General features: G+C 43.4%; 1 protein-coding gene across 19 annotated transcripts; it reads left to right on the top strand.

The window, feature by feature from the left end:
* Window positions 1-228: 228 nt before the first annotated feature.
* LOC132046143 (uncharacterized) lies at window positions 229-17,996 on the top strand. 19 transcript variants are annotated; one of them, XR_009412624.1, is made up of 11 exons: window positions 230-478; window positions 705-750; window positions 1,527-1,847; window positions 1,930-2,005; window positions 2,330-2,556; window positions 2,808-2,895; window positions 4,369-4,403; window positions 4,575-4,706; window positions 16,293-16,421; window positions 17,412-17,439; window positions 17,668-17,996. XR_009412624.1 is itself a non-coding variant. In XM_059436695.1 (8 exons), the coding sequence occupies exons 4-8, from the start codon at window positions 1,957-1,959 to the stop codon at window positions 17,706-17,708; spliced, it is 318 nt and encodes a 105-aa protein (XP_059292678.1). In that variant the 5' UTR covers window positions 230-478; window positions 705-750; window positions 1,527-1,847; window positions 1,935-1,956; the 3' UTR covers window positions 17,709-17,996. The 19 variants fall into 19 exon arrangements, 4 of the variants coding, with proteins under 4 accessions (XP_059292678.1, XP_059292677.1, XP_059292680.1 ...); XR_009412621.1 differs by having other exon boundaries at window positions 4,563-4,706; XR_009412632.1 differs by lacking the exons at window positions 2,808-2,895; window positions 4,575-4,706 and having other exon boundaries at window positions 229-478; window positions 1,527-1,610; window positions 1,694-1,847.
* The last annotated feature ends 1,474 nt before the right edge of the window (window positions 17,997-19,470 follow it).

Here is a 19,470-nt window from a genome sequence, read left to right as displayed (position 1 = left end):
ACCCCAATAATTTGAAGAACATAATGTCATTTTTTTTAAACCTATACTTTGAAACAGTTCTTAATTAGTCACCTTTGACACTAGTGGGATCATAGAAGCCTATCTTATGGCAATATAATTTAAATATGTAAAAAAAAAGTTCTACTCCATTTTTATTTTTTTGTGAGAGAGATACTATCAAACTTGTTTCGTGTATATAATATAGCTCTTTTTTTTCTGTTATATAGAAAAGGCTTGAGTTTTGACCTGTGGGCATAACAATCATTTCGTTATAAATAGATAGAGCTCTGGTTACGTGGCTTTTATTCTGAGGCAAAACGCTGAGAACCACCCTATGAGCAAAGCAGAGCAACAGTCCACCATATCCAATCCACCTAACCACACCAAAGCAACGGAGAAAAGGCAGCACACCAACAATCCACCAGTTCCCACCGGCATAATCAGAGCATAGGATCTAGAAAGAGCAAATCGAACCCAGGTAATAATCTCTTTCTGGAATTTAAATTTGAGTTTGATTTAAAGCCGTTTTGCCCAATTATTGCTGTTTCCGGCTTTTCTCCTCAGTTTTTTCGCCTTTCTGGCCATTAGCTTTTACTTGGTTTGTAGATTTCTCCATTTTTTTTATTTTGGATTTTATTGTATCTGTGAGTTGTGCTGATTTTTTCTTCCTTTGGTTTACCCATGGCGATGGGACTTTTTTATAGATGTGGAAAAATCGACGGAAAAACGAAGAAGGCTTCAAATGCTCAGGTCTTTGCATGAATGTGAAATTTCATAGATTAACTCTGATGATTCAGCAAATTATTTCATTTCAAAATAAGACCTTCAAATTAATTTGGCAATTTAATGAGTATTGATATTTCAAGAAATTAAGGATAGTTATGTGGTATTTCTGTATTTCAAAATAAGACCTTCCAATTATTTTGGCAATTTAACTTTTAACAGTACTCTCCAAGGTGTTTTTTAACCTTAACATTGAACAACCACCACACGAGTCCTCTTTGCCTTTCTATGTGAATTTTTCTTAATTCCATCCCCTTCTAGTGTTCTCTATCTATTGGTTTTCTCTTTTCAAGCTCCTTTAAACTTTCTTGAAGAGGATGCCAGCAAGTCGATAAAAAAGAGGAAGGATATACTTTACAGATCATTAATTATTTGATTTCACGCACTACCTTTCTCTTTGCTAAGATGTTCTCGCAAAGTGCAGCGATGGTGTTTCTTTGTATATAAACGTAAACAATTCTTGGATTTTGTCAGCTCTCTTGTATTATGATAGGTGTTATTTTTGCCGGATGCTTTGTTATTAATATACCACTTATTTCACCCAAAAAAAAAAAAAAAAAAAAAAAAAAAAAGCAGCAATGGTGTGTAAGGCAATGGGTATGTCTAGCACAAGTTTTCTATTTGGTTTGGGACTTGCAATAAGAATCTTTCTACATTTCTTATTTTCTGTTCCCAGTATTGTTTGTCTTTACTTTTGTTTTGTATCAGATAACAGACCTAAAAACTTCAATGTTCTTTTCTAGGTTGGATTTGCAAGAGCGGGAGTTTCGTGCAGCTTAGCACCATTTGAAGCCCCTACTAGAATTCATGGCATTTAACTTCTCAATGTTGTCGTTGGACCTTTGCTTTTGAGCATTGTTTTTCATACTAATTCATTAATTCAGTTGTTTTTACTATGTGCTACATAAAGGCGTGAAAGTCATACAACAATTTCGCTGAATCGAGACCCAAATGGCGTATATAGGCGTGACTCTGTTCAAATAACCCATTAGCACGTTAAAGTTTAAGCATCGAAATAGCAAAGGCTATAGCTATTGCCCTCCATACAAGTGGCAAGTTAACAAGTAAGGATTGATATATTTTGAAGTTACTGTGGGCACTTATATTGAAGTAATAGTTGCAGGACTGAACGTGCGCTTTTTTTAGTTCAGTACACTTGGAGGCAGCCACGGAATGCCGAGAGTGAATTATAAGGGAGGGGCAAGAGATTATTATGTCATTGGTATGTTTACTGAGGCAGATTTAAATTACTTATAATAATTATGGAGGACAAAAGAAACTGAATTGTGGATATTCATTATGGAAAAGTGTACAAAATAACGGACATTAGGAATGAGAACTACTATGTACAGTAGAATACATCATGAACAAATATAATTGGTTTGACCAAGTAGGCACCAAACCAATTCTTGTATTGTGTTATGTGTATACAGAACATGGGTGCTTATAAGTCCTTCAAAAGAAGTTCAAGGGCATTTAAGTCATTTGGTTGTTAGCTGATGTCTATTTTATTGCAAGTCTAACACGTGTACCTGCTATTTGACAGGTGGTGCACATAGGAAGCAGCAGTTGTATTTGAATCTATCTGTTCGATCTACTTTCCTGATCCATTTTCTGATTCCGTATTTGGTGAGTATCGCTCCCAAAAAGCATTTCTGTCCGCTCGAGCTGTTATCTCAAGTTGAAAGCACAAGGTGGAAACAAATCAACAATGGAGGTCCAAGCAAGGGAAAAGTTTGGGAAAAACCTACTGTTTCTCCCCTAACCGAATCTGTGGGCGAAAATGTTCATTCCCCTTTCTTATTCACCCCTTAACATAATCGGTTAATTTTGAGTAATCATATGAATTATTGATACGTATTTGGTTTGATTTCAGTTTCATCTAATGGGTCAATTGTAATTTATATTAATCTGTAACAGTTGGTTTAGGAATCAGTGCAGTGCAATTGGTTAATTTCTTCTTCTTCTTTTTTTTTTTTTAATACTACTTTTGGCCTTTTTGGCCCCCTGGCGTGGGGCTGTAGCAACAAAGTGTGTATGGAGAAAGCTGTCAGTTGGCTCACGGTATAACAGAGTTGCCCTGTGATTAGGCATCCACGCTACAAGACTGAGGTCTGTCGTATGGTCCTAGCAGACGATATGTTGAACCGAATTCATATTGTACTCTTTAGGGGTGTTCATGGTCCGGTTTGACTCGATTTTTGATTAAAATCAAACCAAATTAATTAAATCGGGTTTTTTGATATTCAAACCAAACCAAACCATTATAGTATAAATTTAATCGGTTTCGATTTTGTCGATTTTATCGGGTTGATTCGGATTTTGTTATTTTTAAGGAAGTATTTTATAATGCAAAGAAATTGATACAAGTAAGGTGAAAAAAATGAAAATAAGATATAACAACTATGGTGAAAGCAATATGACATTCACATCAGTGCTAAAACATTTCATTCCCTATCATTTTTGTTTAAGGACTTCTTCCTTTGTTTAAGGACTTCAAGTTACACGCAAAGATTTTGTTTTTATTCCCTCTCGTAGCTACAGAGACATAATCGAAAATATAAGTAAATACTACACAAATTTGTCTCATCATCTCTTTGTAAAAAGAAAAAGGAAAAAAAAACTCTTAGCTTCATTCCCCTAAGAATGTGGGGGAAATAGAATAAGAATACCACCCAAGAAAATGGGCTAGATTTTTCTTTCTAATTATTTAAATTAGTATTGGACTTGAAATGAACCAAAATTATAAAGAAGATACATAATTTTTTTAATTAATATGCAAAATATATATATATATATATATATATATATATATATATATATATATATATATATATATATCGGTTTGGTTTGGTTTGATTCGGTTTTTTTAGGTGTAACACCAAACCAAACCAAATGTTAATCGATTTTTTAAAATTTAAAACCAAATCAAACCAAATCGAGCCGGTTTTCGGTTCATTAAGTCGGTTTGACTTGATTTACCGGTTCGGATCGATTTTTCGGTCTCATTTGAACACCCCTAGTACTCTTATTGAGTGATAAGTTTGTTAAATATTTGTGAAAATTTATTTATTGAAGCCCTTTTTAAGAGTATTTATGAAGTTCGAAACTGAAAAATAAATCTATAATTTAGAAAAAAGGAAAGTGAATCTACAATTGAACTTGAAAAGCCTTCTTTTTTACATGTTACTGATTCTATTATTTCTACGTACTCAATGGTATTCCTGAGAAGGAACCATTCCTAATTTTTGTAATAGAATATTTCTTAACCTTGGAAAACGGCATAGAAAGCTTTATTCCCAAAGCTATAGTAAACATAAAGCAGGTTCATATTTATGGCGGATAAATAATTGGAAAAGACCACATATTCCATCTCAACTGTAAATCAAGCAACATTCAATATCTGTAGGATTTCTAACATTTCGAATAGTACTTCCTGTATCACTTAAGTATTCTAGATTATAGTTGAAGATCTAATGAAACGTGATATTTGTCGCACTTCCATATTTTACTTTGCATCCTCAAAATCTGTCTCATTTGTCTGCTTCAATATGGATGTGTACTTATAAAAAAATTATTTTTCAGGTTACAGACGAAGAGAGAGAGCAGAGATATCATGGGTATTTATTCGTTTTATTTCTGTATGATGATACAATGCAGCTGGCTCTAAAGTCTAAATCCATTTTATGTTCTGCTTCATTTCAGTGACATCTTTCTTTATATTGTTTTGCGTCTACTTGTGCCAAATTCTTTTTGAACCATCTATAACGATGTTGCAGGATGGAATCCAGAGTCATTTATGTTGTCCAAGATAAAACATAGCTGAAATCAAACATCAACACAATTTTTATCACTTTTTGGATGATAATGGGAAAGCTGTATGGCTTCTTTTTCGCACTATCTTCGTAAAGAATATAAATATGGTATATTATTTTTCTTGCTAGTTACCTCAGGAGAATTCAGCCAATTCTGAGTAAACATTAGCTCTTGGCTTGAAATATGAAAGAGAGCTAGATGCTCTTTGTTTACCCCGAAATCGGATAAGTCAATTGAATTTGTAAGCGGGTATAGGATATGTGCTTGGGTCTTGATATATACGGAATAAAGAAAATGTATATGCGAGGGTTCTTCGATGAAGTGGCTAGTGATGGCGATTCGTTTGAGAATATGAGTGTTTATGAGCAATGTAGAAAAATTGGTAGATAGAACGCAATATAAACTTGAGCGGGACGGCCTTGGCCGAATCAGAATTTTAGAGAAAGATTGTATATATAAGCTATTCTATTACAAGTGTTCTTAGAAAGCATGAAGGAGCCAACCCCCACAAAGGAGGGGATGCTCCATATTTATAGTGTTGCCTCCGTCAGCTTGTACAATGTGAACTAATAAAATAATAACAAGGACAGCTCTGAACGGATTTGGTGGGATTAGACTGACGGCGCCGTCTGACACACGCATGGTTGGTGGCTGACCATGGCAGGACGCTACTGACGCGTGGCTCACGTGCAACGGCTATTCGGACCAACGGCCGCTCGGGACAACAGCTATACCGGACAACGGCCACGGACATTCGGAGCAGCGGACTTGGCCGTTTCGATAACGGAGAAGAGAGAGCTCGTTTTACTCCGATACGGACCCTTCCCCGAAAGGACGGGTAACATCCGGTATATTCCTACTCCTTCTTTTCTCCGGTTTGGACCATATCCGGTTTTAACCGTATACGATAGCCCCTCGCTCCTCGTCATGCCGATCCATCGGAATAACGGGGAGTGAATAACTTTTGAAACCGGTGATTCGGCCAGCTCGTTCTTATTTCCGCATTTTGGCGGGAACCAATATGTAACGCCTCCCCTTTTATCGGCCACGTGTCTTTCCTCGAATGGTCGGCTCCTGTCAACCGCCTTTTGCCAGTCGTTTCAAGTCGCTTCTCATTAATAACGGGGCACGTGGCGAGATCTGATTGGTCGTCCTCGGTAACCGTTCCTCTTCCATGCCTATATAAGGCCCTTTACCCCTTCATTCTACCACTTTTCCGCTTCGTTCTCCTTCAACTCCTCCTTATTTCTGCGTTCTTTCGTCTTCCCCATAAACAATCGTCTTCTCATTTGACTTGCTATTCGATCCACCGCTTTATATTTTGTGAAAAAAGAATCGATTTTGCCATCATTTTCTCAAGCGTTTTGGTTCGAGCGTCGCTGTTTCGCCGTCCCTGACTCGCCAGTTTCTTCACTTTCCTCAAGTTCTATCTTCGACTCCCCTTTCTTTCATACTTCCAAGATGTCTGAATCTACTTCCCATGATGCTCCACCGTCGTCACCGGGATCCGGGACTGTTTCCCCGGCTAGAATCGAGCTCACCGCTTCGGATATTATACCGGCCAAGTTCAGTTTTAACAAGGATCTCGAGGTCGACAAGCCGTCCTCTGTTTCGGACGGGGATACGATGTGAGGCGATACCCTTCATCGATTACCGAGGAGAAACTCGATGTAGTCGGGCCGATCATGCGGATGGGACATCCGCCGGTGGGGTTTTTGCACCGGCTCGGATGAATCTATCACCGATCACCGAGAAGGGTTCTTGTTCGTATATACCTACCCTTTACCCTCAAAATCGATCCCCCGATTGATCCGGTCATTCTTGATATGTGCGGACCTATGGTGTGACTCTAGCACGATCGGCCCTATCGTACGGAGGGTCGTTGCGTGTCTCCGATTATTAGCCAACAACGCCGAGAGGAATTTACGGCCCTACGGCCACTTGATACGCGTACTCCCGAGGTCTTCGGGCGGCGTAATAAAACTTGTCAAGCGCGGCCGAACCCTTTCTTCTCGAAGATGGACGAAGACCGGGACAGGGGCTGGTTAGAGCGATATGTCCGAGTAAAAACCGAGGACATCATCCTCGCCGACTACATGCCCTTCCCGGAGAGATGGAACGATAAGCGTAAGTTCGAATCTTTGGGTAATCGTTTTTACGCATTTGGTCATTCTTTTGCCCTTCTTCGATCTCGTTGCCTCATTGCTTTCTCTCTGCTTTTACTTAGCCAACGGATACGTTCCTCCCGTTATTCGCTATCTGAGCGAATGGGTCACCGCGCTCCTCGCGGCGCCCCTGTCAGAATCGAACATGGGCTCACCTGTCTCGCGGCCGGTGGGTGGCGCAAAACCATGGTAATATTTTTATTGCCTTCCATGTTTTGTTGTGTTTTCCACTGCCCGTGGCCCTTTGAATTCGCAACCTTCGCTAATGCTTTTGACTTTCAGGTTTGCCCAAGGGCTCGGTGGCCTCGAGGCCTGAATCGGGAACCGCTCATCCTGCACCGCCATCCGAGTTTAACACGGCGGGTTCTTCCCGTGTTCTTGACGATGCTTTGCAAAAGAAAAGGACTTCCGAAAAGTCGCCGACACCAAAAAGGAAGAAGGCAAGGAGCGTTGCCCGCCCTTAGAGGAAGAGGCCGAGCCCGACATCATCGTTCGGAGAGTCGCCTCGGTCCCTCCGTGGCCCCGATACGGAGGAGGCGGTCTCCGTTCCGCCCCTTCCTTCTATCTCGCGAAGGTCCGTTTGTTCTCGCTCCACGTTCGGGTGCGGAAGAAATACTTTCACCGGTTCTCTTCGGTCGATTGACTTTGTCGACATTTCGGTGAAACTTTTGGAAGATACTCCCGCAAAGGAAAAGATCGGAGAAGCGATTGCCGCCGAGGGCGGTAAAGGCGACTATTGAACCGGAGGTCGAAGCCCTGCGGGCGTTCGTCCGTCTCCCGGTATGAGCTCGCCGTGGCTGCGGAGCCCCGGCCTTTGCCGAAAATATTGAGGTCGCTTCCAAGTTCATCCCCCCGGCTGCGCGTGTGGATGATTTTGACGATATATTCTCGGGGACTCCTCCCGCCACTTGCGGCGACGGGCTTCGGTCATCTTCCTATTCCTCGGGCCACGAGACCGGCCGATCGGGCCTCCGAGTCCGGCGCCGGGGACGCTTTGGTGAACATTTTCCCGGCCCGGCGTGGAGCCGAGGAGAACCCGATCAGCAGTAGTCACCGTCCCCGAGGACTGTAGCTTCTTATCTCGTCCGGTGGGCGTGGCGAGCTATTTACGTCCCCTCATCTCAGATTCGGACAGACGCAAAATGACCGGAGTCTCATGCGGGCAATCGGGTAAGATTTTTAGCCACTTTTGCTCACTTTATTCTCAGAATGCCATCCTTTCTTCGCCTAAGTTTTTCGGTTTGTTTCATCCGCGAGCGTGGTGCTGGTCAATGAGGCCTTTCACCCGTGCGAACACGAGATAGACGATCTTAGGGGCCAACTCGATGCCCGGGCGAGAGACGGAGAAATATAAACACCTTCTTCGGGAGAAGGAGGGAGAATTAAACCGGGCGGCGGGGCCAACGACGCCCCCGAGCTTCGATGCGGTCGGAGGAAAATCGCCGTTTGAAGAGTGATGCGTGCCATGACCGATTATAATCGGAACCTCGAGGCCGACAAGATCGCTCTAGCCGGGATAAAACCCGATTCTCTATGCGGTTGGATGAACTCGAGGGCACGGTTTCCCGACTTCGGGGGGAGCCGGATTCGGTGAAGGTTGATGCTACGGGTTTGTCCCGAGAGAACCGGCGGCTCGAGTCCGAGGTCGCTTTGTTCAAAGAACGCGCGGGGTATTCGAGGAAAAAGGCGAGGAGCGGGCCGGATATGCGAGGGTATTAGAATTGAGCTCGAGGGGCGATTAAAGCTAATGATGCCCTTAAGGCCGAGCCGGATGCGGCCAACCATACGAGAGATGACCTTGAAAAAACCGGGCTCGTTTGGGCCACGCGGCCAAGGCCGAGGCCGATTCGGAGGAAACTTGGAAAAGAGTGGAGGCGCCGAGACTCATACCGCTATTGTCGCTGAGTACGAGAAGTGGAAGTCTCGGCGTCTCACCCTCGAGCAAGTTGAGCACGGCTTTGAGGATCTCCCGGCCCAGATACTTGAAGCCAAAGGAATGGAGGAGAAGCCAGACGACTCCGAGCGGACAGAGTCCGAACATTCATCCTCCTCCGGTCATACCGGATAGTGTAGGGCCAATATTTTGGCATCTATCTTTTTATTTTTTGCCTTCATGGGACTTTTATTTTTCTTTTGATGTAAAGAACATCCGTTGTATAAATGAAAAGCGCATCTTTCCTGCTTCTTCGTTCGGATGTTTGTTATTATTTTTGCTGTGATCGTTGGTCCGTTTTCGGGACGAGGTGACTCGTGGTCATTGATTCATTATGGCCGCTTGGATTTTGTCCGATTCTTCGAGGGTTCGGTTGTCTCCGAATTTCGAGGACCGTTTTATTAGAATCGACATTTTTCTTCGGCTCTATTTCAGGGCCGGTGTCTTTTCGGCCTTGGCTAACAAAGTGGCAGCCCCCGTTTGGGGGTCTTATCGAGTTTTTGGTCGATTGCCTTTGCTATCTTATAGAGTACAATTTAACAGGAAGTTGCTGACTTTGTGGCTTTTGACAATTTTGCTTTTGTAAAACGTTTGTACATATGAGAGTTTTTGACTCTTTCTTCCTTTGCGTAGCAAGTGTAAAAAAAGGGACACGATTCGCTATGATCGTTTGGTCCTTACATTGGGGGCTATGGCCGGTGGCCGGCCTTATTTTGCCGTAGCAATTGATCGGTGTTACCCTCTTTGGGCATAGTACTCCCAAGACCGATCCGAGCCTCGAGGTCGGGTGAGTGCTGTTACGTTCTTCGCATTTGTTCAAGAACACGTTGTACTTGCGTACTCATTAAAAACCTTGTCGGAAAACCCATTTCGGGGACAAAAACCGTACTAAGGAAAAGAGAAGCAACACGCGTTTTCGAATCTAGATCCTAATTTTGCCCCATTCTTGACTTATGGGCCATGCATATGATAGTATCTCTTTAGATGGGCCACGTTCCGGTTGTTGCGCGAGACGCCGCCGTCCATTGACTCTAATCGGTACGATCCTTTGCCGTTATCTGGGTTATCTTGTATGGGCCCTCACGCTTCGGACCTAGCTTTCATTCGTTGGGGTTAGGTGTGCAAGGTAACCTTTCGAAGACTAAGTCCCCAACTTGGAAATGCCGAAAGCTCGATCTCCCATTGTAGTATCTTTCCATTCTCTCGCTTTTGGGCCGCTATGCGGATAGACGCGCGCATTCGCGTAGCTCATCCGCGAGGTCAAGCTTCGCAACCCATGGCTTCCTCGTTCGACTCCCCCGGTGGTATACCGAAACGGAGAGTCGGTTCACCGACTTCTACGGGGATAAGGGCTTCGGCCCCGTAAACCAACGAAAATGGAGTTTCACCGTGCTCGATTTGGATGTGGTTCCGTAAGCCCACGCGACCTCGCAATACGTCTCTCCAATGGTGCTTCGATGCTTCAAGTCTTTTCCTCGGATTTTGGATTATTGTTTTGTTCGTGGATTCGCTGTCCGTTCGCGCATGGGTGATACGGGGTTGATACGATTTCTTGATCTTCAAACCTTCGAGAAACTGTGACCTTGCCGCCCAAGAACGAGGGCCGTTATCACAAGTTATCTCTCGAGCGGATGATGTGATCCCATATGAAGTTGATGACTTCTTTTTCTCTGATTTTTTCAAAGGCCTGCGCTTCAACCCACTTAGAGAAATAGTCAGTCATAAACAAAATAAAACGGGCCTTACCTGGTGCGTGGTAACGGGCCCACGATGTCCATTCCCCATTTCATGAAAGGCCAGGGTGAGACCACCGAGTGCAGTAACTCCCCGGGCTGGTGAATCATCGGGGCGTGTTTCTGGCACCCGTCACACTTTCGGACGAAATTCTTAGAGTCTTCATCCATCCGATTCTAATAATAACCGGCCCTGATGATTTTGCGGACCGAGCTTCGGACGGAGTGGTTGCCACGGTTCCTTCGTGGACCTCTCTCAATACATATTCCGTTTCGCCGGCCCAAACATTTAGCCAGGGGACCGAGAAAAGATCGTCGATACAATTGACCATCTACCAAGCAAAATCGGGCTGCCTTTGTCCTTAATGACCGCGATTCCTTTGGGTCGTTCGGGAGCCTGCCATCATTCAAGTAGTCGATGTACCTGTTGCGCCAGTCCCAAGTCAGGCCCATTGTGTTTATCTCGGCATGTCCGTTTCCTATGGCCGTGTTTGATAGGTGCACCGTGGTACGGGGTTGATCTCCTCCTCGTCGACCGAGGATCTAAATTTGCCAAGGCGTCGGCCTCGCCGTTCGTTCCCTCGGTATGTGCTTTGCACGGTCCATTCTCTAAATCGGTGAAGTACCACTTAGGCTTTCTCGAGGTACCCTGCATCCGTTCGTCCTTGACCTCGAAAACACCGTTCACTTTGGTTTGCGACCAAGAGCGAGTCGCACCGAGCTTCGATGAATTAGGCTCTCGTACTCCGAGCCCTCCCAAACCTCGCAATCATAGTCTCATACTCGGCTTCATTGTTAGTCAATTTAGCGGTTCTAATTGTCCGATCGAATGATATCCCCGAGCGGACTCTTAAGGACGATTCCCGGCCGGAACCTTTTAAGGTTCGAGGCCCGTCCGTATGTAGAGTCCAAATGCCCGTGGTTTCTCCCGAGGTCGGCAGGTTCTTTTCGACCTCGGGGACCATAGGCTGGGCAAAGTCGGCCACGAAGTCGGCCAAGATCTGGGATTTGATGGCCATTCGGGGTTTATATTCGATGTCGTAACCGCTAATTTCTACGGCCCATTTTGTTAACCTCCGGACAGCTCCGGTTTGTGCATGATATTTTTCAAAGGGTAGGTGGTCACTACACGTATAGGATGGCATTGAAAATAAGGTTTGAGTTTTCTGGAGGCGCTTACCAATGCTAATGCCAACTTTTCCAAATGAGGATACCGGGCTTCCGTATCCCCCAAAGTTCTACTCACATAATAGACAGGGAATTGCGTACCTGATTCTTCTCGGACCAAAACGCCACTTACCGCTACTTTGGAGACAGCTAGGTAGAGGTAAAGCGGCTCGTCGGCCGCCGGTGTGTGCGGAACGGGGGGCTAGTCAAATACCCTTTCAACTCCCGTAAAGCCTCTTGACACTTCGGTGTCCAAACGAAGTCGTTCTTCTTTCTGAGCAAGGAGAAGAAATGGTGACACTTGTCGGAGGACCTCGATATGAAGCGACTCAGCGCCGCTATTCTTCCGGTGAGCCTTTGCACCCCTTTTACGTTGTTCACAACCTCGATGTCCTCGATGGCTTTGATTTTGTCCGGTTGATTTCGATTCCCCGGTTTGACACCATGAAGCCCAAAATTTGCCGGACCTTACCCCGAAGGCACACTTTTCCGGGTTAAGCTTCATGTTGTATCCTCACGAGCACATCGAAGGTTTCCCGCAAATGCTTTAAATGGTCCTCTCGTTTTCGGGGACTTAACAACCATATCATCAATATAAACTTCCATCGTTTTCCTATTTGTTCTTCAAACATTTCGTTAACTAGGCGTTGGTAAGTTGCACGGCATTTTTTAATCCGAAAGGCATGACGTTATAACGATAAGTCCCATAACGGGTAATGAAGGATGTTTTCTCTTGATCCTCCGGTGCATCCGGATTTGGTTATACCGGAGTAAGCGTCGAGAAAACTTAACATTTCATGTCCGGCCGTGGCATCGATCATTCTATCGATGTGCGGCAACGGAAATGAATCCTTCGGGAACGCCTTGTTTAAATCTTTATAATCGACACACATCCGAAGTTTATTACCTTTTTTGGGCACCACCACCACGTTAGCAAGCCAATCTGGGTATTTTACCTCCCGGATGGAACCTATATTTAAAAGCTTTGTTACCTCGTCTTTGATGAAGGCGTGTTTTGTCTCCGCCATGGGCCTCCTTTTTGCTTCACCGGGGAAAACTTCCGTCCAAGCCGAGTTTGTGTGATGCTATTTACGGCGATATACACCGTCATATCTATATGCGACCATGCAAAGCAATCGGCGTTAGCTCGAAGAAACTCGGTTAATTTGCGCACGAGCTCGGGGTAAGCCCCGTGCCCGTGTATACCTTCTGTCGGTAGGAACTCGAACAAGATGATGCGCTCCGGTTCCTCTATGGTCGATTTGGTTGCGTCCGAGTCGTCCCAAGCATGACAAAAGACACAGGTATCCCGAAGTCATCCTCTCCGTACACCGGATCGCCCCAGGTATTCTTTGATTGCTATTGGGGGGCTTCCCCTCCGGTTAAACCCTTTCTTCGTGAGCGGTTCTTTAGGTCGGGGCGGCGATTCTCTACACGAACATCTCCTTTGCGCGGGCTGCTCACCGCGGATGGTTTTCACTCCCTCTAGGGTGGGGAATTTCGGCAATTGATGCGGCGTTGAAGGTACCGCCCTCATGCTATGTATCCAAGGTCCGCGATAGCGCGTTGTACTTCATGTCCCCTTCGATCACGTAGAACAAAGTTTGTTGAATGGCGGCTTCAATGTTCACGGGCGGTGAGATCTCCCCTTTCGTGGTTTCGCTTGCCATGTTGAACCCGCCGAGTACCGGGTTGCCGGTACGATCCGATCGAGCGATCCTAACTGTTCGACCACTCTCCATCGAATGATGTTGGCTGAGCTACCTGGGTCAATCAAGATACGTTTAACCTTAGTTTTAAAGATAAGTACAGAAATTACCAGCGCATCATTGTGCGGTTGAATGATGCCCTCTGCGTCCTTGTCGTCGAAAGAGATGGAACCTCCGGGTAAATGGTCTCGGGTACGTTTTTCCCCAACAATGGAAATCTTTGCCCGCTTCATTATCGGAAACCGAGGGATGTCAATACCCCCGACTATCATATTGATTATATCTTTGGTGTTCAACGGGTTCGACCACTACGATGAACTTCCCTTTCCTTATAATGGTTTTTGGCTCGCTCGCTCGATAGACCTCGGAGGTGGCCGTTTTTCAACAACCGGGCTACCTCTCTCTCTCAACCGGCGGCAATCCTCGGTCTTGTGACCGTGGGTCCCGTGATATTCACAAACCATGCTCGGATCCCGTTCCCGGATCTGTCCTTAGTGGTTTCGGCCACCGCACATCCGGGACACGACCGATGGCCGAGACAAGATCCGAGGTACTGACGTTGAAGTTGTACTCCGAAATCCTTGGAGGGCCTTTATTGCTGGCTGAACTTCCGGTATCGCTTCTGAAGGAGAGACCCCGGCCATTTAATGGGCGCGCGTCCAGCTTGCCACCTCGACCTGAGAAGTGGCTCGGGCCTTCCCTTGGCTTTTCCGACCTGGAATTTCATCGCTCCGGGTGCGAGTATGGCCGAAACCTTTCTTTAGATGATTCGGACTTTGCTTCATAACCCTTCTCGGCTTCTCGAAACCTCTCGTCCGCCTTCAACTTTATCGGGGAGAGCTCGGGCGATCATCCTCTACCCGAATCTTCGATTCATACCGATTGTGGACATCGGCCCATGTTACGGCCTCGTATTCGACAAATTCTCCTTCAACTTGGCCGAGGAAACCGAGCTTAGCATGTCGAGCCCTTTCGTGAAAGCTTGTGCGGCCCATTCCTTCCGCACCGGGGTAATTCCATCCGTTCCCTCCGGAACCGGGTCACGAACTCCCTTAGTAACTCATCGTCCCTTTGAGTTATCCGAAGATGTCGGCCTTACGGCTCGCACCTGATGGCACCGCATGTGCCTTTACGAAGGCGTCGACCAAGATTTCGAACGAAGTGATCGAGTGCTTTGGGTAGATGGTCATACCATGTCGGCGCTCCTTCGACGTAGTTTCCCAAATTTTTTTTCGGCAATACCGACTCAATTTCATCTTCTTCCATATCATTGCCCTTTTATGGCGCAAGTATATGAGGTCACGTGCTCGCGCGGTCCGTGGTGCCGTTGTACTTCGGATGTCGGGCATTTTGAACCTCTTCGGGATCGGTTCGGGGCCGCGCTCGGGGAAAAGGCCTTTGGATGTACCTTTTCGAATTTGGCCCCTTAGTAAAGGGGGAGCCCCCGTATCCGGTCCACCCGAGAATTGTATGTCTCGACTCTCTTCTCGGTCGAATCCAACCGTTTTGCCAAAGTCTCAAGCATCTTCAGGACCTCGGTGGAGGAACCGGCCCGAGAATCATTACTCTCGACCATCCGTGGCTCGTTCATTCCAATTTCCAGCGTACCCTTAGCCTTTTCCCGCCCAAACGCTTCCCCTTGTCCACTTTGCAACCGGGCAATCGCCATTCCTTGCTCGGCGATTGTTGCTCTTTGTTCTGCGCAACATCTCGAAAATCGACGCAAATTAATGCGAGTCATTCGGTGCCTCTCCCAAGTTCCCTTCGGCTTTGGGTCCGAGACAATGTGACGGAGTTATGGGTTCTTAGAGGATCAGTGGCCGGTAGGGCGACATTCTCTTGATCCACGGTGTTTTGTCGATTGAGCCCCTCCCTCGAGTTAACGGGGTCCGGGTCAGCAGGATTTGGTAATCCCCGTGGTTCGCTCCTCTCATTTTCTGCCACAATTTCGGTGTTATTAACGTGACCAGATTGTCCGACGTCAGCCATAGGCATTACGATTTAGATGAGTTTGATAAAAATCAAGACTAAGAACTATTATCCTAGCCCCACGGTGGGCGCCAAACTGTTTACCCCGAAATCGGATAAGTCAATTGAATTTGTAAGCGGGTATAGGATATGTGCTTGGGTCTTGATATATACGGAATAAAGAAAATGTTTATGCGAGGGTTCTTCGATGAAGTGGCTAGTGATGGCGATTCGTTTGAGAATATGAGTGTTTATGAGCAATGTAGAACAATTGGTAGATAGAACGCAATATAAACTTGAGCGGGACGGCCTTGGCCGAATCAGAATTTTAGAGAAAGATTGTATATATAAGCTATTCTATTACAAGTGTTCTTAGAAAGCATGAAGGAGCCAACCCCCACAAAGGAGGGGGATGCTCCATATTTATAGTGTTGCCTCCATGGGCTTCGTACAATGTGAACTAATAAAATAATAACAAGGACAAAACTACCGAACGGATTTGGTGGGATTAGACCGCGGCGCCGTCTGACACACGCATGGTTGGTGGTTGACCATGGCAGGACGCTACTGACGCGTGGCTCACGTGCAACGGCTATTCGGACCAACGGTCGCTCGGGACAACAGCTATACCGGACAACGGCCACGGACATTCGGAGCAGCGGACTTGGCCGTTTCGATAACGGAGAAGAGAGGCTCGTTTTACTCCGATACAGACCCTTCCCCGGAAAGGACCGGGTAACATCCGGTATATTCCTACTCCTTCTCTTTCTCCGGTTTGGACCATATCCGGTTTTAACCGTATACACTCTTCTCATTGCAAAAGATTATTTGTTGTCAATTAACTTCCTTTTTTACAAAAATAAGCTTGAGTTTTCTTTCTGAAAGAGACTTCCTAAATTATTTACATATTTACTTTTCAATCACATGATCTCTACTATATACCCATGACTTTGTCATGTAAGTTCTTCTTTACTCGGTTTTCTAATATTATGATCTACTATTTCCGTTATATACTCAGGTGCCTCTTCTGGAGAATTCAACTGCTTTTGATTCACAAGAAGTTAGACTGTACCAGTCCTTGGACAGGGCCGTGCTTATTCATTTTGAAGACATGTGCGTCAACACTCTAGAGGAGAAAAACCCTAAGGTATGATGCTACTGCTATATCATAAAAGAGCTTTATCAGTGTTATAAATATCATATTCTTGATGCCGCTTACTGTTATTTAACTTACATTTGAGGGTATTATAAAATTTTGGCAGTGCTTTTTATCGGATTAAACTTTCAACAGTACTTATGTAAGGGCATTTTTTCAATTCTAAATTGAACAACCATCACATAAATAAGTATCTAATTGAATTGATTTATGTGATTCACATCAGATTTATTAGAGAAGTGGGAAAAGGAAATATCATTTCAAATAAATGAGTTTCGGGCAATGGAAAGAACAATTTACCATATGTCAAATACACTAAGAATACTATCAGCGCTCTTGGTTTTCATATATGCAATTGAAATTCGGAAGAGGTGATTCTTGTGTAGGCTACTTTATATGAGAGAAAGTTGCGAGAAACAAATTGTTATTCAAATAGAGAACTATTCTTTTGTGCGAGAATGAAAGATATCGTTTCCTACTGTGAGCAGCTCCAGAGAAAAAAGGCGCGGTTAGAATATGTTTCAAGTAGGAAATCTGGTTAAACGATAGAAATATTTTTAGATGAAGATATTTTGAGTGGATTGCAATTGACATACTCATTGTAATTGTTTATATAATTCTTTTAATGGGACAACTTCCTAAATTTTTCTTATTTCTTTGAAGACGGGCAATTTTCTCTTGGTTGAAGATTTAGATCTCATGTTTCAAATGGATGTATTGTTTGCTTGGTTTATGGGTGTCTTATCAATCCTTAAGAAGTACTACAATAGAAATACCACCACAAAATTAAACTTGAAGCTTTTTTTGCAGCTGTGAACAATTTGCACCTTAGTTGCTGTTCATCAATGTAGCTTCGAGCTTACTCTCTTAGTCATCTGTTAGAACTCATTATGTATATTTGATACATTGAACCAACAGAAAAGAACTTGAGTATCCTGTTGTTTTAAATAACAACTGCTGCCTTTAAAACTGTTTGTGTAGGTTTTTGCTTCTACCAGAAACATATCAGGTAACACGAACATGCTGTATATTGTATTTCACACTTTCAATTTGCCGTATGTCGGTTGAGCACAGAGCACATGAATTTGAATATTTATAAATAACATTACTTTAGAACTGGTTGTGACTTGTGATCACGGTTTCATTGCATCCGACTTTCTTTAGCTATTTTACTTAGAACTAACTAAACAAGATAGTCCTCTATGTGAAAAAAAGAGTGTGTCAATGGAAAATTTAGGTGTGGAAACACAAGGCACATCAGCAAGCGCATCTTCATAAGGAGGAGGAGGAGCTTGGAGGCAGAGAATTAATTGATAGCCAGTGAAGCTGCTAGAAGGCATGTTTTCAAAGGATTTTTTTCCGAATGATACAGATGACATGACAATTTCAAATATTCGCATGAAGGAATTTCACCAAGAGAGATATATCATGACATGACATAAAAACGAAGCATCATATTGGTAGAGCTGTTGATGTCGAGGTCTCAGAATTCAGGCTTGTCAAATCAAAGATTTCTTGGGAATAATCATACATTATAAGTTAAATGAAAGACAATTTTAATGTTCCTATTGATGTCTTGATGGTTGCAGTTGTGGTGTTATTTATATAGTATCCAGCAATTAACATGCTATGCTATCTAGAGCTGATTTGATAATAACTTAGATGCACCAACGTTTAGTATACATCAAAAATAATAATTTCGACTTTCATGTATTGGGCCCGTGTGGGCACGGGCAATCACTGCCTAGTTTTTTTTGAATATAATAGAAGATCATTTACTGAAAGAACACTAGCTCTAAATTAGTTAACTTAAAGACAATGTATTTCATGAAACATGAAAACATTACGAACAGCGGCATGAAGTCACGAATTTGAACTTGTAATCTAGACATTAAAATTTGTGATTCTACGAGTAGTTAATCTATCTATATTATATTAAAAGCATGGACTCCTAAACTTAAATGTTAAATTACTAAAATATCTTTCTTTAAAATAAACTAATTATTATATTTATTTATATATATATAAAAAAAACTGGCCAGAATCTACTCCCAACCCACGCTTGGACACGAAGGGGTGTGCTCCTTCAGAGAAAAAAAAACTGTCTTCCTTTTGAATTCGATTCATTGCTTCAAATAGCGTGCTCCAGAATTAACTGGTCCGTCACTCTTTTGGCAAAAAGTTCCTTGGTTGCCAACTGTTTTGTGCCGCATCGACATTAACTGGCTGACGTTAATCTTTTTGGCCAATAATTGCTTGTCAGTTTGTCTTGTAAGTTCTCTAAAAAAAGACTTTTGCTTAATGATGTTCTATGGTCTCGTGTGTTCTGTATTCATCATGTCTAAAATAAGAAGAAAAAAAGTTGAGAAAGAAGAGAGGGTGCATGAGAGGTTTTGTTGTTATGATCTAATACAAGTAAATAAAGTCTAGGATAGAAGACTTGTGCTTAATTTCTCTATAACAATTCAGTTCAAAATGAAACACATAATTAATTTGATATCATGGGGAGGAATCATGTGCTTGAATTTTACCATCATGGGTCCATAGCTAACAATATAGAGCAAGCAAGTGTATGCGTAGGAGCGGAGCCACCGCTATAGTTATGGGTTTCGCGGTTTTGACTCAAATTTTATATTTATGTTAAAAATTCATTTAATATGTATTAAGTTTATCTAAAACCCAGTGAAGAAAAATAATTGTAAATTTATTATTAAAACTCATAAACAAAAAAATCTTGCATTAACCTTTAAGTCAAAGTGTTATGTAGTAAACAACATATATATAGAAAGGAACAATTTTGACCTTTCATGTTAGCTATATCTTATTTAATTTCTCAAGATCCCGCGTCATTCTTGGACATGAGGAAGCAGCTTCTGACTTGGACGGTCAAAGAACGACAACAAAAAACGGGTTCGACATTACAACCATTCTCTTTTATTTGTTAACCTTTCACTTTTTGTGATTTTTGTGAAGTTTATTTTTTGACAAAAGCTGTCATAGATTTTTTTTTTTTTCCTTTTGTGCGATGATCTCAGAATTC

The sequence above is a fragment of the Lycium ferocissimum genome, unplaced genomic scaffold (genome assembly GCF_029784015.1).
Source record: "Lycium ferocissimum isolate CSIRO_LF1 unplaced genomic scaffold, AGI_CSIRO_Lferr_CH_V1 ctg9625, whole genome shotgun sequence".
Classification (NCBI taxonomy): domain Eukaryota; kingdom Viridiplantae; phylum Streptophyta; class Magnoliopsida; order Solanales; family Solanaceae; genus Lycium; species Lycium ferocissimum.
Note: the sequence above shows the minus strand (reverse complement) of the source record. Positions and strands in the feature narration are given on the sequence as shown.